This window comes from Aspergillus sclerotioniger (assembly GCF_003184525.1).
Source record: "Aspergillus sclerotioniger CBS 115572 chromosome Unknown BO94scaffold_34, whole genome shotgun sequence".
Classification (NCBI taxonomy): domain Eukaryota; kingdom Fungi; phylum Ascomycota; class Eurotiomycetes; order Eurotiales; family Aspergillaceae; genus Aspergillus; species Aspergillus sclerotioniger.
Genome location: NW_020291024.1, coordinates 55256 through 76864, shown reverse-complemented (window position 1 = coordinate 76864; position 21609 = coordinate 55256). Strand labels below are relative to the sequence as shown.

The 21609-nt window shown below is 51.1% G+C and overlaps 8 protein-coding genes and 1 non-coding gene across 9 annotated transcripts; 2 read left to right on the top strand and 7 right to left on the bottom strand.

The window, feature by feature from the left end:
- Positions 1-27: 27 nt before the first annotated feature.
- Positions 28-2384, bottom strand: BO94DRAFT_250659 (MFS transporter). Its single transcript, XM_025606430.1, has 4 exons — positions 1837-2384; positions 1533-1790; positions 199-1487; positions 28-153 (listed from the first exon to the last, which is right to left on the bottom strand). Exons 1-4 carry the CDS (start codon positions 1991-1993, stop codon positions 127-129), a joined length of 1731 nt encoding a protein of 576 aa, XP_025463095.1. The 5' UTR covers positions 1994-2384; the 3' UTR covers positions 28-126.
- Positions 2385-2776: 392 nt separating this feature from the next.
- On the top strand, positions 2777-3412 carry BO94DRAFT_550149 (YbhB/YbcL family Raf kinase inhibitor-like protein; the record flags this gene model as incomplete). The annotated part of the gene is made up of 1 exon (XM_025613480.1): positions 2777-3412. The coding sequence occupies one exon, from the start codon at positions 2777-2779 to the stop codon at positions 3410-3412; it is 636 nt and encodes a 211-aa protein (XP_025463094.1).
- A 464-nt stretch (positions 3413-3876) lies between these two features.
- Positions 3877-6538, bottom strand: BO94DRAFT_476006 (Zn(II)2Cys6 transcription factor domain-containing protein; the record flags this gene model as incomplete). Its single annotated transcript, XM_025608589.1, has 3 exons — positions 3877-4276; positions 4925-6046; positions 6183-6538. Coding segments are annotated over 3 exons (1878 nt in total), but the record flags the coding sequence as incomplete, so codon positions are not given.
- A 2282-nt stretch (positions 6539-8820) lies between these two features.
- Positions 8821-10441, bottom strand: BO94DRAFT_525612 (putative MFS efflux transporter; the record flags this gene model as incomplete). Its single annotated transcript, XM_025610314.1, has 3 exons — positions 8821-9267; positions 9314-10174; positions 10214-10441. 3 exons carry the CDS (start codon positions 10439-10441, stop codon positions 8989-8991), a joined length of 1368 nt encoding a protein of 455 aa, XP_025463092.1. The 3' UTR covers positions 8821-8988.
- Positions 10442-10523: 82 nt separating this feature from the next.
- Positions 10524-12037, bottom strand: BO94DRAFT_501206 (putative citrate synthase; the record flags this gene model as incomplete). The annotated part of the gene is made up of 5 exons (XM_025609426.1): positions 10524-10627; positions 10673-10755; positions 10799-11542; positions 11588-11785; positions 11826-12037. The coding sequence occupies 5 exons, from the start codon at positions 12035-12037 to the stop codon at positions 10554-10556; spliced, it is 1311 nt and encodes a 436-aa protein (XP_025463091.1). The 3' UTR covers positions 10524-10553.
- Positions 12038-12281: 244 nt separating this feature from the next.
- Positions 12282-13028, bottom strand: BO94DRAFT_539272 (GFA family protein). The gene is made up of 2 exons (XM_025612669.1): positions 12724-13028; positions 12282-12673 (listed from the first exon to the last, which is right to left on the bottom strand). The coding sequence occupies exons 1-2, from the start codon at positions 12842-12844 to the stop codon at positions 12456-12458; spliced, it is 339 nt and encodes a 112-aa protein (XP_025463090.1). The 5' UTR covers positions 12845-13028; the 3' UTR covers positions 12282-12455.
- Positions 13029-14318: 1290 nt separating this feature from the next.
- BO94DRAFT_t274 lies at positions 14319-14403 on the bottom strand. Its single transcript has one exon. It is a non-coding gene; the product is annotated as a tRNA-Lys (tRNA).
- Positions 14404-15503: 1100 nt separating this feature from the next.
- On the bottom strand, positions 15504-16188 carry BO94DRAFT_501202 (uncharacterized protein; the record flags this gene model as incomplete). The annotated part of the gene is made up of 4 exons (XM_025609425.1): positions 16034-16188; positions 15865-15983; positions 15598-15807; positions 15504-15542 (listed from the first exon to the last, which is right to left on the bottom strand). Exons 1-4 carry the CDS (start codon positions 16173-16175, stop codon positions 15504-15506), a joined length of 510 nt encoding a protein of 169 aa, XP_025463089.1. The 5' UTR covers positions 16176-16188.
- A 1956-nt stretch (positions 16189-18144) lies between these two features.
- Positions 18145-20657, top strand: BO94DRAFT_250434 (C6 zinc finger domain protein). Its single transcript, XM_025606427.1, has 8 exons — positions 18145-18227; positions 18303-18360; positions 18452-18558; positions 18619-18957; positions 19004-19447; positions 19493-19752; positions 19798-20331; positions 20388-20657. The coding sequence occupies exons 1-8, from the start codon at positions 18208-18210 to the stop codon at positions 20552-20554; spliced, it is 1929 nt and encodes a 642-aa protein (XP_025463088.1). The 5' UTR covers positions 18145-18207; the 3' UTR covers positions 20555-20657.
- Positions 20658-21609: the final 952 nt, after the last annotated feature.

Sequence of the window (21609 nt, the reverse complement as noted above, 5' to 3'; positions counted from 1 at the left end):
GTAAGGTATATCACGTGGTTAGACGTTCAAAGTCAATGTTGTATACTACCTATCCGTAATTCTTCATCTCATCTCATCATCATCCATAATGCATCTATCTTTAACAGCAGAACAAAGTCTACCTACCTACCTACCAGCCAACAACCTCTCTGCCTCCTCCTCACCCTCACCCTCACCCTCTCTAGCCAACCCCTCTGCAACCTTCACCCCCTCTCTCCTGCCCTTCTCCGCATCCACCATCCAAACCAACGGAATCGGAAGCACAATCAACACCGCAATAAAGAAGAATCCCGATCTGACCTGCCCCGTGGCATCAATCAACCCGCCCACGATGGCCGGTCCGATGAACGAACTCCCCTTATCCGTTGCCGCATACAGAGCATAAAATGCCGCTTCGCTGCCCGGCGGGATCAACAGTCCAAAGAACGATCGACAATACGACGCTAGTCCCCCGGAGACAATCCCGTGGACGATAGCCAGCGGGTAGATTTCCCAGGGCTGTTGGAGGCCGATCACGCCCCATTTCTTGAAAACGGGGATGTAGGCGAGCATGCCGTACAGGGGGATGAGTTCGAAGAGGCAGATGCAGAGCATGATGGTGTGGTTGGGTTTGAGGTTGAAGCGGCGGGAGACGAGGGGCCAAAGGAAGGCACCAGCCATGCCGGAGAGGGTGGCGGTGATGGAGAGGAGGGCGACCATTGTGGTGCTCATTTTGAGTTCCGTGCGGGCGAAGAGAATGGCGGTGCCGGAGACGGTGGCCATTGCGTCGGAGAGGAGGAACCAGGCGATTAGGAAGATGAGGACTTCGCGCAGGCGGATCGCGATGAGGATGGTTTTCCAGAGGGATTTCCAGGCAAAGGCTACGAGGTGCAGCCAGATGCGAAGGCGGGTTTGGTGCGTGGATGATTCCAGTGGGGGGCCGGGGCGGTTGCGCAGCCAGCGACGGCTGACGAGGGTGAAGGCGAACCACCAGATGCCGACGAGCAGGAGCACGAAGCGGAGGGGGAGGGTGCCGGATGCTTTTGGAAGGGGGGTTTTGGAAAGGCCGAAGAGGAGCAGGATGCTGAGGATTTGGACAAACACGGCTGCGCAGTAACCTAGTCCGACGCCTTTGGAGGAGATTTTGGTGGAGAGCTGCAGTTCTGGTGACGAGGTGCCCGTTGCGCCGCCCAGTCCGAGGCCGGTTGGAGGACGGGGTGACTCGGGGTCGGTGTCGAAGGATGCTCGGGCATGCACGTATTCGCCGTCGGAGTCCAGCTGGTGCAGTTCTTCGGATTCCTTGATGCCTTTTTGGATGGATGGATCATTGGCCACTAGGACTGGGAGGAAGGAGTTGAGGACGACAAAGGATGAACCGAGACAGACGATCCCAATGACGACCAGAAGTGCGCCCAGCACGAATACCGGCGGTGCAATGAAGACGAACAGCATGCTGGTGGCTGAGCCGATGAATCCAAATGCAAGGAGCAGAGTCTTTCGGTTGTTTTCTAGCATCTGTCAGTATCGCCAGGATGTGGAGTGTGGTGGCATACCATAATCTGCCAGAGCGCTGAACGAGATCAAGGTCAATGCCTGCACGAGCACCGCCAACGAAAAAGTATACATGGCAAAACTGGCCGTGTTGATCTGCAGTCCCATCAATCCAACCACACATTGTTCATTATCATCACGACGAAACATGGCTGGCTTTGGCGCAGAAGGCGAGTCGGGACCGACGCACGGCAAATGGCTGTTCTGGAGGTATCCACGCTCGCGGGCCAATTGCTCGAGTGTAAGAGGGAGGAACGAGCCTATACTGTTAGCTGGATACTTGACATGAGGCATAAGGAAGCTTACCCACACCGCACACGGCAAACACTTCAGCAGCGATGCCATAGGCATACCAACCCCAGAGTTCCTTGCGGGTGGTAGGCGTGGTATCCTCGCCAGGATAGCGCGGCGGACGGCCCTGCACGGTTCCCTCCGGAGAGGCTGGCGGAGAGGGAAAAGCCATGACAGGATCAGAAGAAGAGGCAGCGATCAGTTCTCACAGCAGGCCATCACAGGATAAAACAGTCGGAGGTCTCGGAGAGCTGCGGAGATGAGCAGGAGTTGTGCTGACTGGTGCTGGTGAGTCAGCCTCGCGTGTGCACAACACGCTAATGCACCCTACGTCATTCTGGCCCACTCTTATCTGATACGATCGATACGATCAATTAGTTCGGTTGTCTTTGCCAGCTTCATCTTATATTGTCTTGCACTGCACTGCATGCTTCAGATGGGTATGGTGCTTACATGTTGACAGACGTGTTACCTGCCCCTGCTGTACTGATGCTGTCACTGATGCTGTCGCCGTAACGACCATCCATAACAACAATCCTTGCTCCACTAACTCAGTGAATCCCTGCCCAACGGCAGCCCGGACAATTGTCTGGGCCAAGTATGACCGACAGTATGACTTACAGTATGACTTACGGCTACTAAATGCAAATGACCTTCACTGCCTGCTCGCCGGTTTCGGGCCGGCCCAGGCTGCTTCTATAGTTTTCTGTCAACAACACGTCGAGATCTTTTCCCTCCATCCTCAACCTTCCAATCCGTTCCTCCAAATCTTCTCTCTCCGTTCGTCTACGTTCCATACTCCATCTCAGCTCTGCTCACTACGTTCCATACTTCGTACAAGCTCTACTCATCTACGTTGAATACTTCGTACAAGCTCTACTCATTTACGCTCCATACTTCATCAAACTCTGCTCATAAACCTTCTAAATTGTCTCTTCTGATAAGCATCAACAAGATGTTCTGGCTCGTGCTGGCCTATATCCAGCTGGTGTTTTTCAAAGCCCTGTATTGGATTCGAAACCACGACAAATACATGCTTGTCAAGTCCGCTGCTTTCGCTCATATCCCCCACCCCAACATGAAGCTCGAGTCTCCGGAGTGTGGTCTCCCTGGCTGTGCTCTACTTGATCATCATACGTACCTCGATGGCGCCAAATGCGGCAAATTCCCCGAGCTGCGCTGGAACTCGCCTCCTGCTGGAGATGTTAAAGAATTTGTCTTGTTCTGCGAGGACCCCGATGTGCCCGTACCTTTCATGGTCTTTGTTCACGGACTCTTCTTCGCTATTCCAGCCACCTGCTTCGTCGCCTATCACGACGACATTGAGGAGAACCCCAACGTCGAGGGCCGCGTCACTTTCGCCGGCTGGAAGTACGTGCCTAACATTCTCGGATCCTCCTACGTCGGTGCCTGTCCCCCCTATGGTCATGGCTACCACCGTTACTTCTTCACCATTGTTGCTCTGAGTGAGCCTCTCGGCCTGGCTCAGCCTGACAAGGCCACCGTTGCCAGTGTGAAGTGGGCGATGGAGGGCAAAGTAATTGGATGGGGCCAGTGGCTCGGCGTGTTCAAGCGTCATCTTCCTCAGTAATCGACTCAATCTCGCCACCTTCGATCAACCGAATACTGGAGCCGACTGCTGGACACCTTGGTACCTACAAGGGAATGTCGGAGGATAGGTGATGATTCTGTACTTTACTTTTCCTGTTGTTCTTTGAGCCCTGTTCTCAGACTTTGCATTTGTTCCTTTTGTCGTTATCTCGACCATGTCCCGTCTCTGAACGGCGAACAATGCCTGTCTCATCGAAGACTCAGACTCGTCTCAGACTCATAATCTAATTTATTAACCTAAACCTCACATCTCATATAGGCCTCGTCGTCGTCCTACACTCATCCATTAGCCCAGCTCAACCCAACCCAGCCAATCAACCTAACACAACGAACGCACATACATACCCATCCCCAACCCCACACCCAGACCCACCCCTCCTCACCCCCCCCTCAACATCAACATCAATCTTCTCCCTAAACGCCCCAACCCGCCTCATCATCGCCTCACACGCCCTCACCCCCCCACCACCAGCACCATCCTTCCCCCAACAACCCTCCACCCCTTAACCACCATCCCCAACCCCTCCACCAACCTCCCCACCCCCTCCCCACCAGCATCCTAACCAACAACCCCTCCTCCTTCTCATCCAACTCCATCTGTCCCAACTGCGTCTTACTCCTCATACAAATCACCCTCGGCAGCGGCAGCGACTGCCCCGCATCAAACAACCCTTTCGAACTCGTCCCAGTCATATTATACGCCACGCACACCGCCTCGAATAGTCCCAGACAGTGGTCTGCTAGCGCGGGGAGCATGGTGAGTGAAGACGGGGTTCGGCACTCGGTACAGGTTAGGATTTCCTGCGTGTGGGTGTGGATTCGCTGCGTGAGGTCGAGGATTGTGCTTAGTTCGAGGACGGGGGTTAAGGTGCGGAGGGTGGTGAGGAGGTGCATTGTTGTTAGGGTGTGGGGCATGGGTTGGGGGGGGTTTTGGGGTGGTGGTGGTGTCCATTGTTGTATTTGTGGTTGTGGTTGTGTGTTTGGGTATGGGTATGGTGAGGGTTTGGATGCTGATGCTGCTCTTTGGCATTGTTGAGATTGGGATGTCGTTGTTGCATGCAGGTGTGAGGTTGAGGTATAGTATGGGTGGAGGAGGAGGAGGTGGTGGTGGTGCTTTCACATGCGTCGACATCATACCCAACGCAACGCAGAGTACAACCTCAGCGTGTGATGGCTTTGTCATGGCAGCCTCACATTTCACTTTCGAGGATGGGATGGGTTGTTATGGCCACTTCATCGTGGAACGTGTTTGTCCTTTGTCCCGTGGATGCGTTGCACAGTGGTGAGGGCGACTGACTGGTGGATGGATGGCTGGTATACAAGATGGCGAGGAGTGAGGAGGAGGATCCTTGTAGGGGGAGCGTCTACTGGATGGGTATGATCTCTGCAGGTGAGAGGTATAGATGCGATTTACGTGCTGGAATGTATGCTGATTACTGTCTACCAAGGGATATGGTATAAAACAACGCTTTTATTCAACATACAACATTACATCCTCTGCGTCCGAATAATCACTGCCCGCAACCGCTGCTCCGTCTCCATAATCATCATCAATCGGCCTTGTGATGCCGGCATTGCCAGGGTGTCCTGCGTACAGGCTTGAATCCTGCGGACCGTGTCGAGGAGTCCTCCCAACCGAAACAGCAACAACTGTTTGATGAAGATGAACTTGTCTTCGTACGAGACGCAGAATGTCCCGATCTTCAACGCACACGCCTCTACCTGCCGCTTGGAACCATTCCCTCGGTACCGTAGAACATTCGCGTTCCCTGGAATCTCCGGCAGCAGTTGATCGTGGTATCCGGTGAACAGTCTATCCACGAGACCGGTTTCCATGGCAGTGATGGGCTCGAGGGCATTTACCAGACCATCGATACTGACAATCACCACCATCAGCAGATTCAATCTCGTCCTGGAACAAACTCCACACTGCAGAATCATCTCGGATAACTGCTGCAGTACGCGTTGACAGCAGATGATGGAGTCGATGGTCGCGCAGGGACTCGCGCGCGATGCAAAGATATTCACACGGATTAGATCCTGGGTAGTTCTCTCGTGGCATTGGCATTGGTAATGCTGTGGTGCGAGCATGACAGGAGGGGGTTTGATATCCCCGGTGGTGGAGGGGAAGCCATATGCGTATGGACGTTTGGATACTTTGGTTTGAGTAAAGGCGCTCGCCTCCGTGACCATGGATCTGGTTGGGAAGTCGTCCATTGTCGAGAATGGCTGTGGCCAGGACAGGGACTCTTCCTTGATGTATTTTGACTCGGGATGAGGGTCCACCTCGATCAAGGGGTCCTGTTCGAAGCTGGTCGGAGCGATGTAGTGACTGTCCGATGCATCGGGGATGAGTGTCTTGGGGATGTCTTTCAGATCGGGGGACCTTTCCGCGCAGGTACTCTCGGGCTTGATGCTGCTGAGACCGAGAGAATCGAGGAGTTCTTTCTCTTGTGCTAGATCGGCAGCAGGATTTGACATGAATTCGTGTAGCCAGCTATCGGTGGAGAGATCGATGCCGGCGTCGGAGACTATATCATCAACACTCATCCACATACCAGAAGGAAGAAAGAGAGAGAGAGAGAGAGAAAGAGAGAGAAAGAGAGAGAAAGAACTCACACAACGCCGTCGGACTCGCATCCACAAAACCCCCCGTATCCACCCCCGTCTCCTCAATCCCACTCCCACTCCCACCCCCCATACCAACACCTATACCAATCCCCATCCCCATCCCCAACCCTAACCCCAACCCAACCCCCTCATCCATCATCATCAACGGATGCTCATCCAACACATCCCCATCACCATCCAAAATACTTTCCTCCTGATCAACCACTCTCTTCTTCTGCTTCTTACACCCACTCCTTCCCCGATTATTATTATTGTGATTGTGATGATGATGATCCAACTCCAACGTATCCATATCCTCCCCACCATCTTTCTTCTTCGCTGGTCGTCCTAACCGTCGAGACATACTATACACACAACTCAAATTGTGCTTTTGACATCGTCGACAGGAGGGTTTCTCGTGGCTGCAGCGGATTTTGGCTTGTTGGCAGGCGTTGCAGGTGGATCGGACTTTGACGCTTTTGGGGAGGGGGTGGGGGGGTCCATTTCTTTTTCTTTTTGGGTTTGTTGTTGGGGTTGGTGGTGATAGAGGGGATAGTAGAAGAGTAGATAGATGAATGGTATGAGGTTGAGTAATATAGGTCAGATCCTTAATTATTTGGCAGGTAAGTAGGTAGGTAGGTAGGTAAGTAAGCTAGATAATAAGCACATTCCCGTACACAAAACACAGAACCACAACCAAGGCTACACCCGAGGTATATCCCTTTCCATTTTCATTTCCGTTTCCAATTAATCTCGTACCAATCCCAGCCAAGAAAGTCAGTAAGTCAGCACGCCATACCATATCCATCACATCACATCGTTATCGTCATACAACATCAATCCTAACTCCCAGGCCGAAGGTAGGTTACATCACCCTCAACGAGAACCCAAACCCAAGAAAGAGAAAAAGTACGTTACACACCATTTCCGCCTCTAAGGCTGATGATTTTCTGTTTACCTTCTCGCTCACCAGTAAGCACAATGTTGTGTGACTGGATAGTTCATGTCGGGACTGACACGATATCTGATTGGTGGGGTATGAATATGGTATAAGACGCAGGTTTGAAGTAACCATTACTTAGTGAGTTAGAAAGAATTCACGCAGGGCTGACATAACCTACCCTACCCTCTTCCTCCCTAATCAACAGTAGATCCTCAATGAAAACACATGTAACTACCCTTTACTAATTAGAATTAGGATGGGGGACAAGACCAAGACCAAACCAAGACCCCGGAAGTAACGGGAACAGTCAGTAGCCTGTAACATGTAGGTATCCTATAACTAGATACTTATTAGTCCTAGTAGTAGTAGTAGTAGTAGTAGTAGTAGTAGCGGTAGTAGTAGTAGTAGTAGTAGTAGTAGGTAAGCTGACAGAACGGTAAGGGGGTTGCAGCGTTATTGAACAAGGCTGTTAGGCTAGGCTACTTACTACTATTCGCGATGGTTTCCTAAAAAGGGAATGTTATCCCGGTGTTACCTTCATTTCAATTTGTTATCCTATTTGGTTTTATTCTTATTCTATTTTTAGGTTTGTTCTTATTCAGTCCCTTACTCTGATTTTTATTTTTTTTTCTGTCTCTGGTTGTGGTTCTGGTTTGGTTTGATTTGATATCATTTGTAATGAGTCAATTCTGGAGCACGACCTGGTATCTCTTTTCAATATCCTCTGTGGTACCGTCCGTGTGTATGGTTTTCTTTTGGATTATTCGGTCTGGGGTATTGGTGGTGAGTGTTTCTGTGCCTGTGGTTGTTCCTGTTCCTGTTCCTGTCCCTGTTATTCCACTCCCACTCCTAGCCCCCCCACAAGGCGCACTCTTCAACGAAGTCGTCGTCGGTACTATCCCACTCCCACTCCCACTCCCAACCTCTGAATGAGTCACACTCATACTAGTAACAGTCCCACTCAAAGAAATCGTTTCATCCCTCTCCACAAAAAAATAATTCCCCGCAATCGGACCCCCCAATCCACCCACAGACGTAAATTGAAGCACGTCAAACCCCGCCCGGGCATGCGCTGTCGGAGGGAAAATATACTCGAAGCAAACTGGGAAGGTATAATTCGTTGGTTGGGGGTAGAGGAGGTAGACGTAGCGGTGGTGGGTGTGGGGTGGGGTTGCGGGGGGATGTAGGATGCGGAGCGGGGGGTGGGGTTCTTGTCGTGGGGGGGTTTGGGGATGGGGATAGGGAGGGGAGTTAGGGTTGGTGTTGGTGTTGTAGAGTTGGTTGGGGCTGTGGTGTTAGAAAAAACTAAATCTGGTTGATACCAGTGGAGAATGACGGTGCTGGTGCGGTTGTAGATCACGTCCAGGTCGACGAAGAGTAGGAGGTAGGTTGAGGTCGGAGTGAGGTTGAGGGTGCTGAGGGTGGGGAGGGGGTGGGTGTCTATTCAATTGATTATGGATTAGGTTGGGTTCAGTTGCTTGGAGTTTTAAAGGCATGATAGTGAAGGATATGGGGGGCTACCTGACATCAGGAGAGTATCGCCGGGTTGAACCCACGGAGTATTGGGATATCGAAGATGCAGGGTTTGTTGGTAGGTGGGAAGGAGAGGGTGGATTTGGGCGGTGGTTATGCCCATGTTGAAGAGGAAAACGAGGAAGAGTGCCATGATGATTAGATTGTTGTTGTTCTCTGAATGTGGTGAAGATACATCTTATATCTACCTCACCAGATGGTGTATAGCTCACCGCCAGTGTAACGCCTTCCGGGAAATATTATCCACGGGGACATACGCAGTCGGACAGTCATATCCGTCCAACTCATCCTGTACTCTTTTGCTAGACTACCCACTGGGACCTCGATATCACCATCTTCACACCTCTGCCCCCCCTATTCTCTCCCTCGATATCATCTTCACATCTCTGCGCCCTCTGCTGCAGCACCCTCCATTCCATTCCCCTCATATACACCACCAACAATAAACAAACAACTCCCCACCACCCCACTCACCCATCCATATGTTCGTCTATTCCCCACCGGACTATCGCCGGATGCACCACCCCCGTGGCCCCTGCCCCCAGAAAGCACCGGACCAGGTTATTCGCCGCCATCGCCGTCGCAGGTGTAGCGTAGTACAGGTCCACGATCAGAATGTTCATGATGTTGTATGCCGCCGTGATGGCGAAGCTGATGGTGAAGATGAGGGCCAGTGCTTGCCAGAGAGGGGGCTGGGTCGCTAGGCTCATTAGAAGGGCGTAGCTGAGGATGGCTATGGCGGAGATGATCTAACATATGTTAACCATAGTCTCGTGTAGTATAAAGGGAAAATACTATTAGCGGGAGACAGATCTGGAGTCGGGCTTGTTCGATAGGGAACGACCCGTGGTTTTGACCAGTCTTTTGCACCGGGTGTCCAAACTTCTGCTGTAAACGACGATAGTTCCAGTCAAGAATCATCCCGTTAAAGGTCGTGCTCAGTAGTGAGCCAATGCCAGCTGGAATAAACACCATGCCGATGGCGAGGTCGTTCATCTGGTAGATTTCCTTGAACTGTGAGGGAATTCCGGCCGTGACGGCATAGTAGCCGGCGAAGAGCAGTCCATTGGACAAGAGGACGAGACCAGTGGGACGGTGGAGTAGCAGACGCAGGGTGGCTAGGGGGTTAGGTAGGGCAATTCTCTCCTTCACTGGCGGCGTGAGAGTCTCAGGTGAGTGCCGCTGTCGGTACCAAACCAGGACGGACCGGTTCCATCCATGCGGCACGATGGATCCATCACCCACGATATTCCGACACGTCTCCGGAAAGAAGAGCAACAGTGGCAAGAAGAAGATACTAGAGGCAACAGCCAAGAACCAGAAGATGGCCTGCCAGCCGAGGTACTGGCTCAGCATCCCCCCAAGCAGGGGACCCACGGACGGAGCCAGGATAATCCCCAGCGAGGTGATGGCCATGTACGTGCCGCGCTCGGCAGACGTGATCACGTCGGCTGCAACGGCCGAGGCCAGTGCCACAGTGCCGCTGCTGCCACAGCTCTGCATGGCACGTAAGATCAACAAGGCCGGGTAACTGTGTTGCAGAGCCAATGCGATATTCCCGACAATGTAGATCCCAAAGCACAGAATGTAAGCAGGACGACGGCCGGCTTGGTCGGCAAATGACCCCATAAAGGTCGGGGCGATTCCTTGACATAGCTGGTCTGTTAGTGCTCATCCATAGAGTAGCAGACGTACCATGTACGTGGTGATGGTCAGGTTGATCTGCGAGCTGCTTACTCCGAGGTCAGCTGCAATCGAGTTCAAAGCCGGATAGTAAATGTTGGCCGATAAAGGCGAGAAGCTAGACGCCAGAGCAGCTGCCAATATGATGAGGCGTTTCTGGGCTGTAGTAAAAGCCGAGTATGGCCCTGAATCACCCAGAAGGGGAGTGGTTTCGCTGACTGGACGTTGATTCTCTGCCATGTCGCTGCTAGTGGCGCCAGTAATATCGGCTATTGTACAAATCAGGCCAAGCTACAATAATCAAGTCGAAGCACTATCATATCCTTCATTTCTCTACTTATCACTTATCGTCTCAAATCTTTGGCAGCAGCCTCTCTGCCTCCCCCGTATAGATATGCGATGGCCGAAACAACTTGCCGCGTGTCACTGTAGCTGTCAGAAAGCCCCGATTCCACGTCACATCTCGCTTACGCATGTACTCCCGCCAATGCGCCATAATCCCCATGATCCGCTGGGCCAGCATCGCCGCCGGGATCATCTCCGGCTCGAAGCCACTGCGCTGTAAGTATGATTCACTGCCTTGAGTGTGTTGCTTACATTGCTGCAAAGATAAAGTTTCCGTAAAAGTCGCCGTTCACGTACAAACCCCGCTTCTTGAAGTAGTCATCCTCCGAGCAAACCTTCTCGATGTGCTCGGCTACTTCAAGCAGCTTGTTGGAGGACAGATCCATGTCCTTTAGCATAGACCGGATTGGTCGCACTCGAGGATCAATGCCCTTGTACGAGCGGTGTCCGTAGCCAAACAGCTTCTCGTGTCCTTGTTTGACTCTTTCAATATATGCTGGTACATTCTCGGAGCTGCCAATCTCCCTCAATGTCCGCTGGGCCGATTCCGTGGCGCCAAAATGGAGGGGTCCCCACGCTGATCCAATGGCAGTAATCAAACAGGAGATTGGGTCTGTCAAGGATGACGCTGTGGTCAAGGCGGAGAAGACAGTCAAGGCCATTCCATGGTCTGAATTGAGCATGGCAAACCGCCGGAAACTTGACAGCTTGACAGGATCCGGTCGACCGGTGTTCGGGTCAACAAGACCTGCCATTGTGAAAAGATTTTCATAGTATGTTTTCCCATGCGTTGGCGGAACGAACGGCACTCCTTTTCGATGACTGTTCACAAGGCCAAACACCACAGCGTAGACTGCCACTGTCTGAATAATTGCACGGTCAGCAACTTCATTACTTCGATACAGGTTTGCATCACGGGATGTGGGAATCATGTCGGGATGGCTAGCTAGATAGGCGGAAAGGCCAGCAATGATGAGCGGCAACGGGGACGAAGTCCTAAATTCATCATGTCAATGTTCACCAACACCTCAAACTACTCACGGAAGACTCTGAATCGTTCTTTGCACACTCTCTGGTACAGCTAGCATAGCCTCTGTTAGTTTATGGCTCAGATCGTTCCTCTGGAGCGCTGTCGGATACGTCGCCCAGACCAGCAAATGCAACACGTCCTCAAAATCACTTTCCCAGAGCTGCTCCAGGCTGTAACCCCGGAAAAGAAGCAGGTTTCTCTCATGGTCTCTAGGACAGTTAGATTGCTCAGATAGCAGGGGACCCATACGAGAAGCTTATAGCTGTTTCCACAACGGTAGTGTTTTGCAGTCCAGGATCATGCACTCGGAGGCCACCAGCCACCTGGTCTGCCCGATCGGTTCCAATCCCTGGAGCTTTGATCTTCTTGAAATCCAGTGCTGAAACTGCATTCCTCCGAATCGGTATCTCATATTGCACATCGGTGCGTGAGTCTTTGACGTAAAGTGTCCCGGAAGACATTGCTGAGATTTTCTGTAAGCGAGTGAATCCTTATCGTCTCAGGTCCAAGACAGCAGCTTAAGATAGGTTTGGCATAATGTCCCGATCCAGAATGACAGCTGTGATTGTAGTCAGTGCTCAGTTGCCACTCGCGGAGTTATTTCTCGCGTATCGCAATTTGCCCACGTACGACCTCCCTTTCGTGGCACATCTAATTCTCGGTCAAATGAAATATATCCAAGATGAAAGATCAATTATCCAATTTGTTCGTATTAACTACATCTGATATCATCGTCATCATATCTCCATACTCCATAAGCAGCTCACTGAGGCATATGCTCGAAAGGCTTGGCCAGGTGCTCCTGGCAGAATGGAAGCTTGCTGACAGTCCAGATCTCGGTGTCCTAGAAAGATCAGTAGGCGACGACATGACAGGGCATCAACATACAGGCTTCAGGGTTTTCTTAATCTCCGTGTCCAAAGTCCCCGCCTTCAGAGCAATGATCTCCGGGGCAGCATCCGGGTCATGGGCGATAGGCGACCCACATTCCGAACAGAAAAGACGGTGCACCGCATTACCGGAAGATCCCTTGCCGGACCAAGTCTTGACAGGTCCGTTGATGGTCAATGTTGCCTTGGGGACCACAGCAACCAGGGCTGTTGGAGTTAATTATATCCAGCTAATAAGTACTATGTAGAGCACCTACAGTAGGTTGACCCGCTCTGACGCTGGCAGTCATCACAATGATCGTACGCAACCAGAGCAGGCTGGTCGACGTCAGCAGAGTAGGTGACAGCCTTGCACAGGCAGTGACCGGTCAAAGGCATTTCGGCGTTATTGGATGGCGTGTGTTGATTGGGGAAAATGATTCGATAGCGACCAAGGTGCTCACGGAATGAGGACCTTGAGAAGGGAGTGGGCGAGTATTTAAGGCTCACATGTTTCCTTCAATTCATCCAGGGAACTGCCGTTTTCGTTGACGACATGGCTGGATGAATGGCTGGATGGCTGGATGGTCGCGACCCGACGGGGAATTTGTCATGGAAGGAGGGGCTTTGCGTCACGGGACGAACTCTGATTGTCCTCGCCGTCATCCGGCCTCAGGCCCACTCGTTGGCTTCACTCCAGCTGTCTCACGCCCTATCTTGTCAGTTGTCGGACTCTATTTCCAGCGTGTTTGTCGGTTGTCCAGCAGCTCAGCAACCGGTTTCGTGAATGCGGAGTCGCCCCACTCGCCAATCATCCCTCAGGATTCGATTCAAGTTGTCTTGAGTCCCGCCGGCTACGGTTATTCCAAATACCATCACGGTCTTTCCGGACAATTATTTGTCACGGTCTACCTGGTCTCACCGTCTCAGATAATGAGATTGCAGGTCCTGGTGGGGTGCTGTCGATCGCTGACCGACATCCATGCGCCACGCGGACCAGCAGGGAATTGGCGGTTATCTCAGCTCGTCAAATGCCGGTCGACCGGATCGAAGACTACCAATCGTCTAGAGAAACTCCGTACTTTCTCAGCGTCGAGTCATGTAGCAGATGCCGAAAAAAGCAAGAGATGCTGACCGATCCAGTTCTTGTCTGATAGCGGGTCAATATCAGATCATGTCCAGGATCCCTGCTCCGTACCTGGAGAGCCACTTGGAATCTTCATTGACGCACCGTCATTTCTATCCATCAGCCAATCATTTGTCTGTTTATATCCTCTCCACGGTTGAGCCATGGAGCGGCCTGGATACAGGATATACATATTATCGCCGACTTCATTGGTCTCGCACCCAAACGAGGCCATAGGATTATTCGGTCTAATCCTGAACTGCAGGCAGGCATATCGCGTTTACCCGTAGTTTTGCTGCATGAGCCTCGCGGCTGCAGTACTCCCCGAAGATGACCCGAACCACCGGGCTGGCAGTGAGCATGCCTGTTGATACATCCCTCCATAATGACAGCTGCGACCCACATTTCCATATAGCACCGCTTCAGTTCTAGAACCAAAAGCCGATTGGCATCTCAGAGATTCGCAGCTGCAGTGTATCACTTTGCATATGCACAGCTATCCATATTTAGTTTACCGACCGATAATCAAGTTTGCGCTTTACAAATGAATGGTGGGTGGGGGGACATAGGCCACCAAACGCCACCGCAATTCTCGCCCAGCAGCAGCAAACATTATTGCTCAGGAGGTCGCAGGAAACATCGACGGTCATTTTGACCATTATGTGTAATGTCGATTACAGTAAGTCATTCCATTAGTAAGGAAAAGTGCCTTTGTCATTAGTGAGGTAGTGCAAGAAAAAAAGAGATCGCCCGATGCGAGACTCGAACTCGCAACATTCAGATGGACTTTAGGATAAAAGTCTGACGCTCTGACCAATTGAGCTAACCGGGCAGGTCTGAGGCTTCAGCTGGAAATTGTGCTTCAATATGGGAGGTAGCTAGGAGAATATCGAGGACCATGAACCAGATAATTCACTCAACTGAAGTCTGCGCCGATCTGTTCGATCGTTATAGCTCATTTTCCGCGGGGTGTTCGGGAGATTATGGAAGTGAGTCTTAAAAATCGATAAATACCTGTTCAGACAAGAAAGCAAGTTAGAAAGGTCCTGGGCCGGGAGCAGTAGTAATGAAGCTAGCTGTAATCACAAAGCTTCAACCCACCTAAGATGCACAGGATCGTCGCTAACCACCCTCTCTGGAATACAAAGGAAGAAACCAGTATGGTTATGACGCCAGGTCTGGATGGGGGATGCGAAGGGAAATAACCAGTAGAAAGATATCCAGCAAAGGAAAGACAGCAAAGGATGATGGCAGAATGCTGGATCTTCTCAAGTGCCTTACAAGCGATATTGCACGCACATGCAGGCAAGATCTAGCGCTATCAGTATAACGCGTAGAGGAGAGAATCCGAGCCGTATCAGATTGTCAAGGAAGAGGTATCCTAAAGGGACTAAACGACGGTAGCACAGATGCTCGAGTGGATGGATCGAAGATACTGGATTGCATGGTACTGTACGGAAGAGGGGAAAGGAAACAAAAGGCGTGCTTCAATCACCTGACCTGTGAACACTGCAAGTAGATTCAAACGCGTGTTTGCCAGCCATTATGGTTTCCAGAGCTTACATTTTGAGTAATGGTTTATCATGGTTGCTGTTGAAGCTGTCAAAAATAATCACATGAGATAGCGAGGTGTATATCCCAATTGCAAATGTAACAAATTTTAAGGGTACAATTGCTCTTTTATCATCCGTATGGGTTTAAATACCTTCTACCACAAATTTCCCTCTCTGCCACACAACAAAAGCGTAATCAATGCCCATTCAAGAACCGGGTCGTATACACGGAGAAAGGGAATAAATATAAAACAGATATAGAAGACCAGAAGTGTCTCGCATGATCTAGTGACCTTTGGGCAATTTTCCATTATAACATTTAGATGAAAGATATCACTCCTAAAGCCTAGTTACCGGACTGAAGCTCCAGGAGTTGAGATTATTCTCGGTGCGCATTATTGATCTTATCGGCAGCGCTCTATAGTGCGTGTCAGCTGGGTACGAAGGGCCTCAAACCCATCAACCCGCCTCACCTGCATCTGCGCCGCAATTCCACCCCGTGGATTCTGCCCGCCATATATCGTCGACTCAGCATGCTGCGCCTCACTCGCATCCTCCTTGGTAATATACACCGGAGCTTCTCCTGGCACAGCAGGCACCCCAAGGGCCTCGTTTCGATCGGCTATAGAACGGACCTGGGCTGCAATGGACCCCGGGCCCGGAGGTTTGTTGAAAGCTCGGCCCTACAAAACCCTCAATGAGACATGGACGTAGAGCTATATAGCAAGATATCAGCTTACCTCCGCTGCATAAAGCTCTCGAGCATCATCCTGGGTTATGTGGCTTTGGGGCTTTCGAGAGAGTTCGTCCAGTATTTCGTCAAAGTTCATCTGTTTCATGGCTAGACTTTGAGCAGTTGCTGTTCTTGTGTCAGCATAATGCAGCGATTGCCTCGAAGGTAAGGACAACCCGCTGTTCCGCCTCTGATGGGGCCGGCACCGGTCAATTCGCTCTCAGTCTGTGCTAAAGCAGAGACATCCTCGGGGCCAACGCGCTGGCCCCTTTCCACGGCGCGCTTCAATCCGACAATATCTGGAAGCTCGGAAGACATAATGACTTTGTGTAATTTTCAAGGTATTGAATTAGCTGTAGCATCCTTGGTTGCGACGTGTTTATATGCTGGGTCTCCGGGGTGTGGCTGCAGTGATGTCACTGTGAATGAATATGCGCCTCACCCTTCGCCACATGATAGGCTTCCCAACTATAGCATTCATGATATCAGTGTGACTAATACGGGATAGTCTCTCGATAAACATAGGGAAAGTCAATCACTGTCCTGCTATCTTCACCCCCTTCTACCAGTGGACGGCTCGCCCATATTCGATTGGCGACTGTACAACACCCACGAGTCAATTGAGGATTCGGTCGGATGCTTGGAGTTGACCAGTTCCTCGCTCATCTCATTTCTCATCTAATATGGCTTCTTGCAGCGGCGATCGCAGGCACGCTTTGCATACCCTGGGGCAAATCTCGTCGAATGATCGACACGCGCTAGTTGGTGTAATGATAGGCAACAACAGTTCAACAGTAAATCCAATCTCTGACCGTAGGTTTCATATCAACATTCACACTGTTTACCGTTACCACAGCCGGCCTGGGTTGCTACTGTGCATGCACGATCACGAAACTGGAAACTCTTCCTGAGAAGATCTCCGCTGAGACAGTTATTGACCTCCAACGGTTCCCAAGGACACGGAAGCATCAGTGTCACGTCACTCAATGCAGCAGCGTCCTAGTGCGTCTGTGGCACCGTAACCTTCTCGTTCGCCAAGAGTATGGTCTGATATAGATTCCATATTGTCCACAGTTCCGAATCCTTGGCCGGCAACCTGCAGGGCGTCGTTGAAAGGTTCTATTCGTCTCCATCAAGTCCAGACCTACAACCCCCGTAGTATGTACATCATTTTCGCACCAGGTAGTATCCCGCGTTCCTTTAATCGGATCAACACGTCCAACATCACCCATGGGGACCCGGATTTGTGTTACAATTGATGGTGCCTCCCGACATGTGGCCATTAGATCCTCTCATTCATAATATCATATGACGCTAGCGAATAGACCCATTTTCTTTTAATGAGCTTCCGTATATTGTGCCAATGATTGTCCCAAGACCTATGACAAGCCGGGTATCCTTTCCTTGTTAAGGGAAAAATTTCCTACCGGCTATGCTATATTCCTTGTAGGTGTGCTATTCCCAAAGTCACGCCACTTGAATGAATCCTTTTGTTGGAAAGAAAAAAGAAGAGTCTTGAAACACTGTGGATTCGGCTCAATAACTATCCCAACAGCTGGACATGGATGCGACTTCAGCGTAAGGATCACTGTCATCATGCATCGATATATATTGTACGTCATGGACTATATCTGACTTTTGATGGCAACCCGGAGCAAAAATAAAACCATCTCCTAGACATAAGTTGTTTAATAAGATACACGCTTGTAGACCCAATTTTTCAGTTGCAGGTGGTCAAAGAAGTCAAAGAATACTACTCCGTAGTAGCAACAGCGAAAGGTGAGAAGCCGGTCCCGGGATTGCAGCCAATCATATCATCTCTTGTTCCGGAATGCCATGCCGGTTCCGGCTGGCCTTCTGGTTTGTTCCAGTGGATGAATCCGAGGGTCCATCGGCGAAAGGAATCGGTTCAGTTGGTGGGCTCAACTTATCCTTGATAGAATCATCCATACTGGGCTCAGTCACTTCCTCCCTGTTATCTCAACTGAGTACTGTGTCGGATGCTGACTTAGTCTACTACCCATTGTTCCAGCATCACTATGATTATAAGCGACCTGGCTACATCCTTATATATTCGCTTCTCATCATCATACAAAGACTTAGTAACTGACCGCCCCACCCCTTGGCTTCCTACCAACATTGACTGTTGCGTTGCCCGTTGTTACGTTCCAAGGCTCTAGACTTCACTCTGTTCAATTCACCGGAGATTAGGATGGCGCTATCTCCGCACGCTGCCCCAGAGCCGAATCTTGGCCGCAGGCGTCTTCAACTTCCATCGTCATCGCAACAGCAACAACATCAACCACCCAGTTGTAGAGGGCAGGACCGCGCTCAGGCAACCTCTCTTGTGATGGACCCCCCAGAACGGACGTAAGGACCCAGAACTTGATACTTGACCACTGGTCTCACCCAAGAACCATTCCTGAGCACAGCTAACTGCAATAGCCCCTCGCCATCGGTGAAAAGAGGAAAAAAGGCTTGCACGGAATGTAGGCAGCAGAAGGTAGGAAAGGTTATAACTCTGAGTTCTCTACTGTGGGCGCAGCAGGAGAAACGAGTCAGCGATGAATAACCATTCCCTAACAGCACCACAGGCAAAATGTGACGCTTACTTAAATCCTGATCAACCATGCTCCCGGTGTTCCAAGCTTAACATCCATTGTATTATCTCTGATCCCTTTCGCCGGGAACACAAACGCAAGTACGTACCATTCAACTTTACCGTGAAAACGTGTGCTCACTACCGTCCATTTCATAACAGGCGACTTTCCGAGTTAGAACACGAGGCAGACGAGTTGCGACGACGATTAAGATACACACAACCCAACGACCCCCGACCCTCGCCTATTGCTATGTTGACGGCTGCAGCGGAAATGGAGTCAAACTCAGCAGCCAGCGCGGGCGATCTGACATTGCATACTGAATCGCATACACCTTCAGTTGAGCACCAGCAACAGTTACTACCTTCTATCGGACTAGGACCACCGCCATTGCCAGGGCCCGAAACCTTGCAGGGTATACGCGCTTCTGATTCTACAGAGCCGCGTTCACTAAACAATATTCACTTGACAGGAGGCGAAATTCATGATCTATTCCAGATGTGCGTATACTCGTACAAGGGCGATCTAACGTCTGACACAAGGCAGATTCTTTCATCAATATGCGTCGTTCCTTCCGATTCTAGACCCAGAGACTACGCCAAACGCGTTTTATACACAGTCTCCATTCCTGTTCTGGTCTATAGTCGGTATTGCATCCAGAACCTATCCTAACAACCCAACACTGTTGACTGCGCTTGCGCGTAATGTGAACGAGATGGCCTTTCTTTCAGTCGCGTCAGGGGCTTCTGCGTGGCACAGCATCCAGGGACTGCTGCTGGTTCTCACATGGCCATTCCCCAAGGATGTTAACATGGTGGACATGACGTTTCCATTGAGCGGTATGCTTCTACATATTGCAATGCAGAACGGTCTACACATTCCCATGTCCAGTCATGAATTTTCAAAGAGAAAGAGACTTCCGGCACCCTCAGAAGCGGAAATGATTAGGCGCTCGGAGCTTTGGGCCCATTGTGTTATTGTCTATCAGCGGTAAGCTCTTCTTCTGGTATTGACTCTCTTGCTAAACAGATCTAGTGCATGTGTAACAAAGGGACAGCCCCCGCGCTCTCTGACAAACTTAGAGCCAGATGGGGACTTGAAGCATATGTTGTTCCAGAGAATCGCTCCGTCCCTGGCACTCGAGCTGAAATGCGAGGACCTGATTACCCGCTGCAGCGCGGCGGTGCTCGAATTCGGGGTCCGGACCATGTCCCTGGAACAAGAAAAATCATTCGATATTCTCTTACGAGCATATGACGCCCAGGCGCTTGACCTGGAAGCCCAGGCCTACTCAGGTACCTACCCTTCTCAAAGGTAGATCTCAGCTAATACGGCTACAGCGTACGATCAGTTCACCACAACCATGTGTCGCCTCAGCATTCAGATATTCCACCTTTTCCGATATCCCAGTTCGTTCTCGTCAGGTTGCCTTGCTCAGCTTACGACCACTGCATGTAACACAATTGACACCATACAAAACCTGGGTCAAAACATGGTCAGCCTCGCCACCTCACCTATCCAAATGAATTACGCGCTGCTCCTAGCAGCATCAGCCCTGGTGCGGATTCTGAAAGGTCCTCAGTGGGCTACCATGGATGTCGACAAAGCAAAGTCGTCGTACTTCAACGCAATCAACCTGGCCAAGCAGATGTCGGTTGACAACTATGATATCGCCGCCAAGACAGTCATTGTGTTGAGCCAACTGTGGAACAGCACCAAAGCATTTCGCAGGTCAGATGGGAGCGAGTACGTCGCCCTCCGTATTCGCAGCCGGTTGGTTCTCAGCCCCGTCATAGATACGGTCTGGTGGTGGCGGGATGAGTTCGATCCTCAGTTCTATAGCATGGCCACATCGCAGGGCAATGCCCCGGAAGGTAAGTCTGTATGATCTCCGGACAGGTATAGTCACTAACGCACGTTCTCTTGACAGGAGCCGAAGGCAATCGAGAAAACCAGGGGGCTTCAGGAAATGCGCCTGGAGGCTCCGTGGATCGACCCGATTTCTCGTATTTTGATGAACAATTCCAGGCGGACTTTGAATGGGCATTGACGGACGAGGCGCTCTACGCTGCCACCGAACCGTATGGATCGCTATGAACCGCCGAGGCGCGACAGTGTCAGCGGTTATCATGGAAGCCGAAAGCCTTTGAACAGTTCCAAAGGTACCCGAATCACTCACCGAGGCTGGGATCTTGAATGACATGAGGAGCTCTGACACACGAGTTGGGTTAATCCGGAGAGATTACCATTCGATGAGTTCATGGAATGACCAGCAATCCCGTCGCATGATTCCCATATTCAAACTAAATTACAAACGCCAAGGGAAAACACCGAGACGTAGGGGGATGCAAGAGGATGGGGTGCTCAGGACGAGCCACACCGGAAGATAGGACAGCAAACGGAGTCCAGCCGCATAAGGTTCGCACCAGCCGGACCTCAGAACGGAGCCCCGGTACTGTGTAGCTCAAGGAACTAAAGCAATCGGGCATATCGTGTTGACCGTTAGGCCGGGCCATGTCTAGTTTCTACTCCGTATATGCGCGCTCCTAGTCACAAATTCGAGACCATGCCCCTTAATGACAGTTAATATATGCTCTCGGGCTAAGTTGTAGGCGCATCCTGATACCTATCTATCTATCTATCTAAGTTGGTACCCACCCCAGATCGGTGCTCCCAAAGCATGGTCAGATTGCAATGTAGACCAATCCACCAGCTGGGTGGTTCATCGCGAACCATCATCAACCATGATGCGTTATCATGCCGGTGCTGGCCCTGACTCATTTGGTAACTTCCGAGATGGCTGCATCCTCCTTGCATGGTGGGCTGGTGTGGTCATCTTCCTGCCACCTGCCAAGCAGTCAGAAATCCCATCGACCCATCAGAGGGGGCCTTCGATGGCCACGTCTCCCGAAACAGGTAGCAGGGTCGCTTAGAGAGAAACAAAGGAACAGGCGTATGGAGTTGGGAATGCACAGGCATCTGGGCATCTGGGGTGGGAGTATGCTATACTGTGTAGGAGAGTCAGGCCGACGCCCGTTGGCACTAAGCGGGTCAAGTGATTTGACTTGACGGAGGCTTCCCCTCCCTTTTCCCTTCAACTTCCCTTCCACTCCATCCCTCCCTTCCAACTTTCAGCTTCCATCAGCCTCCGG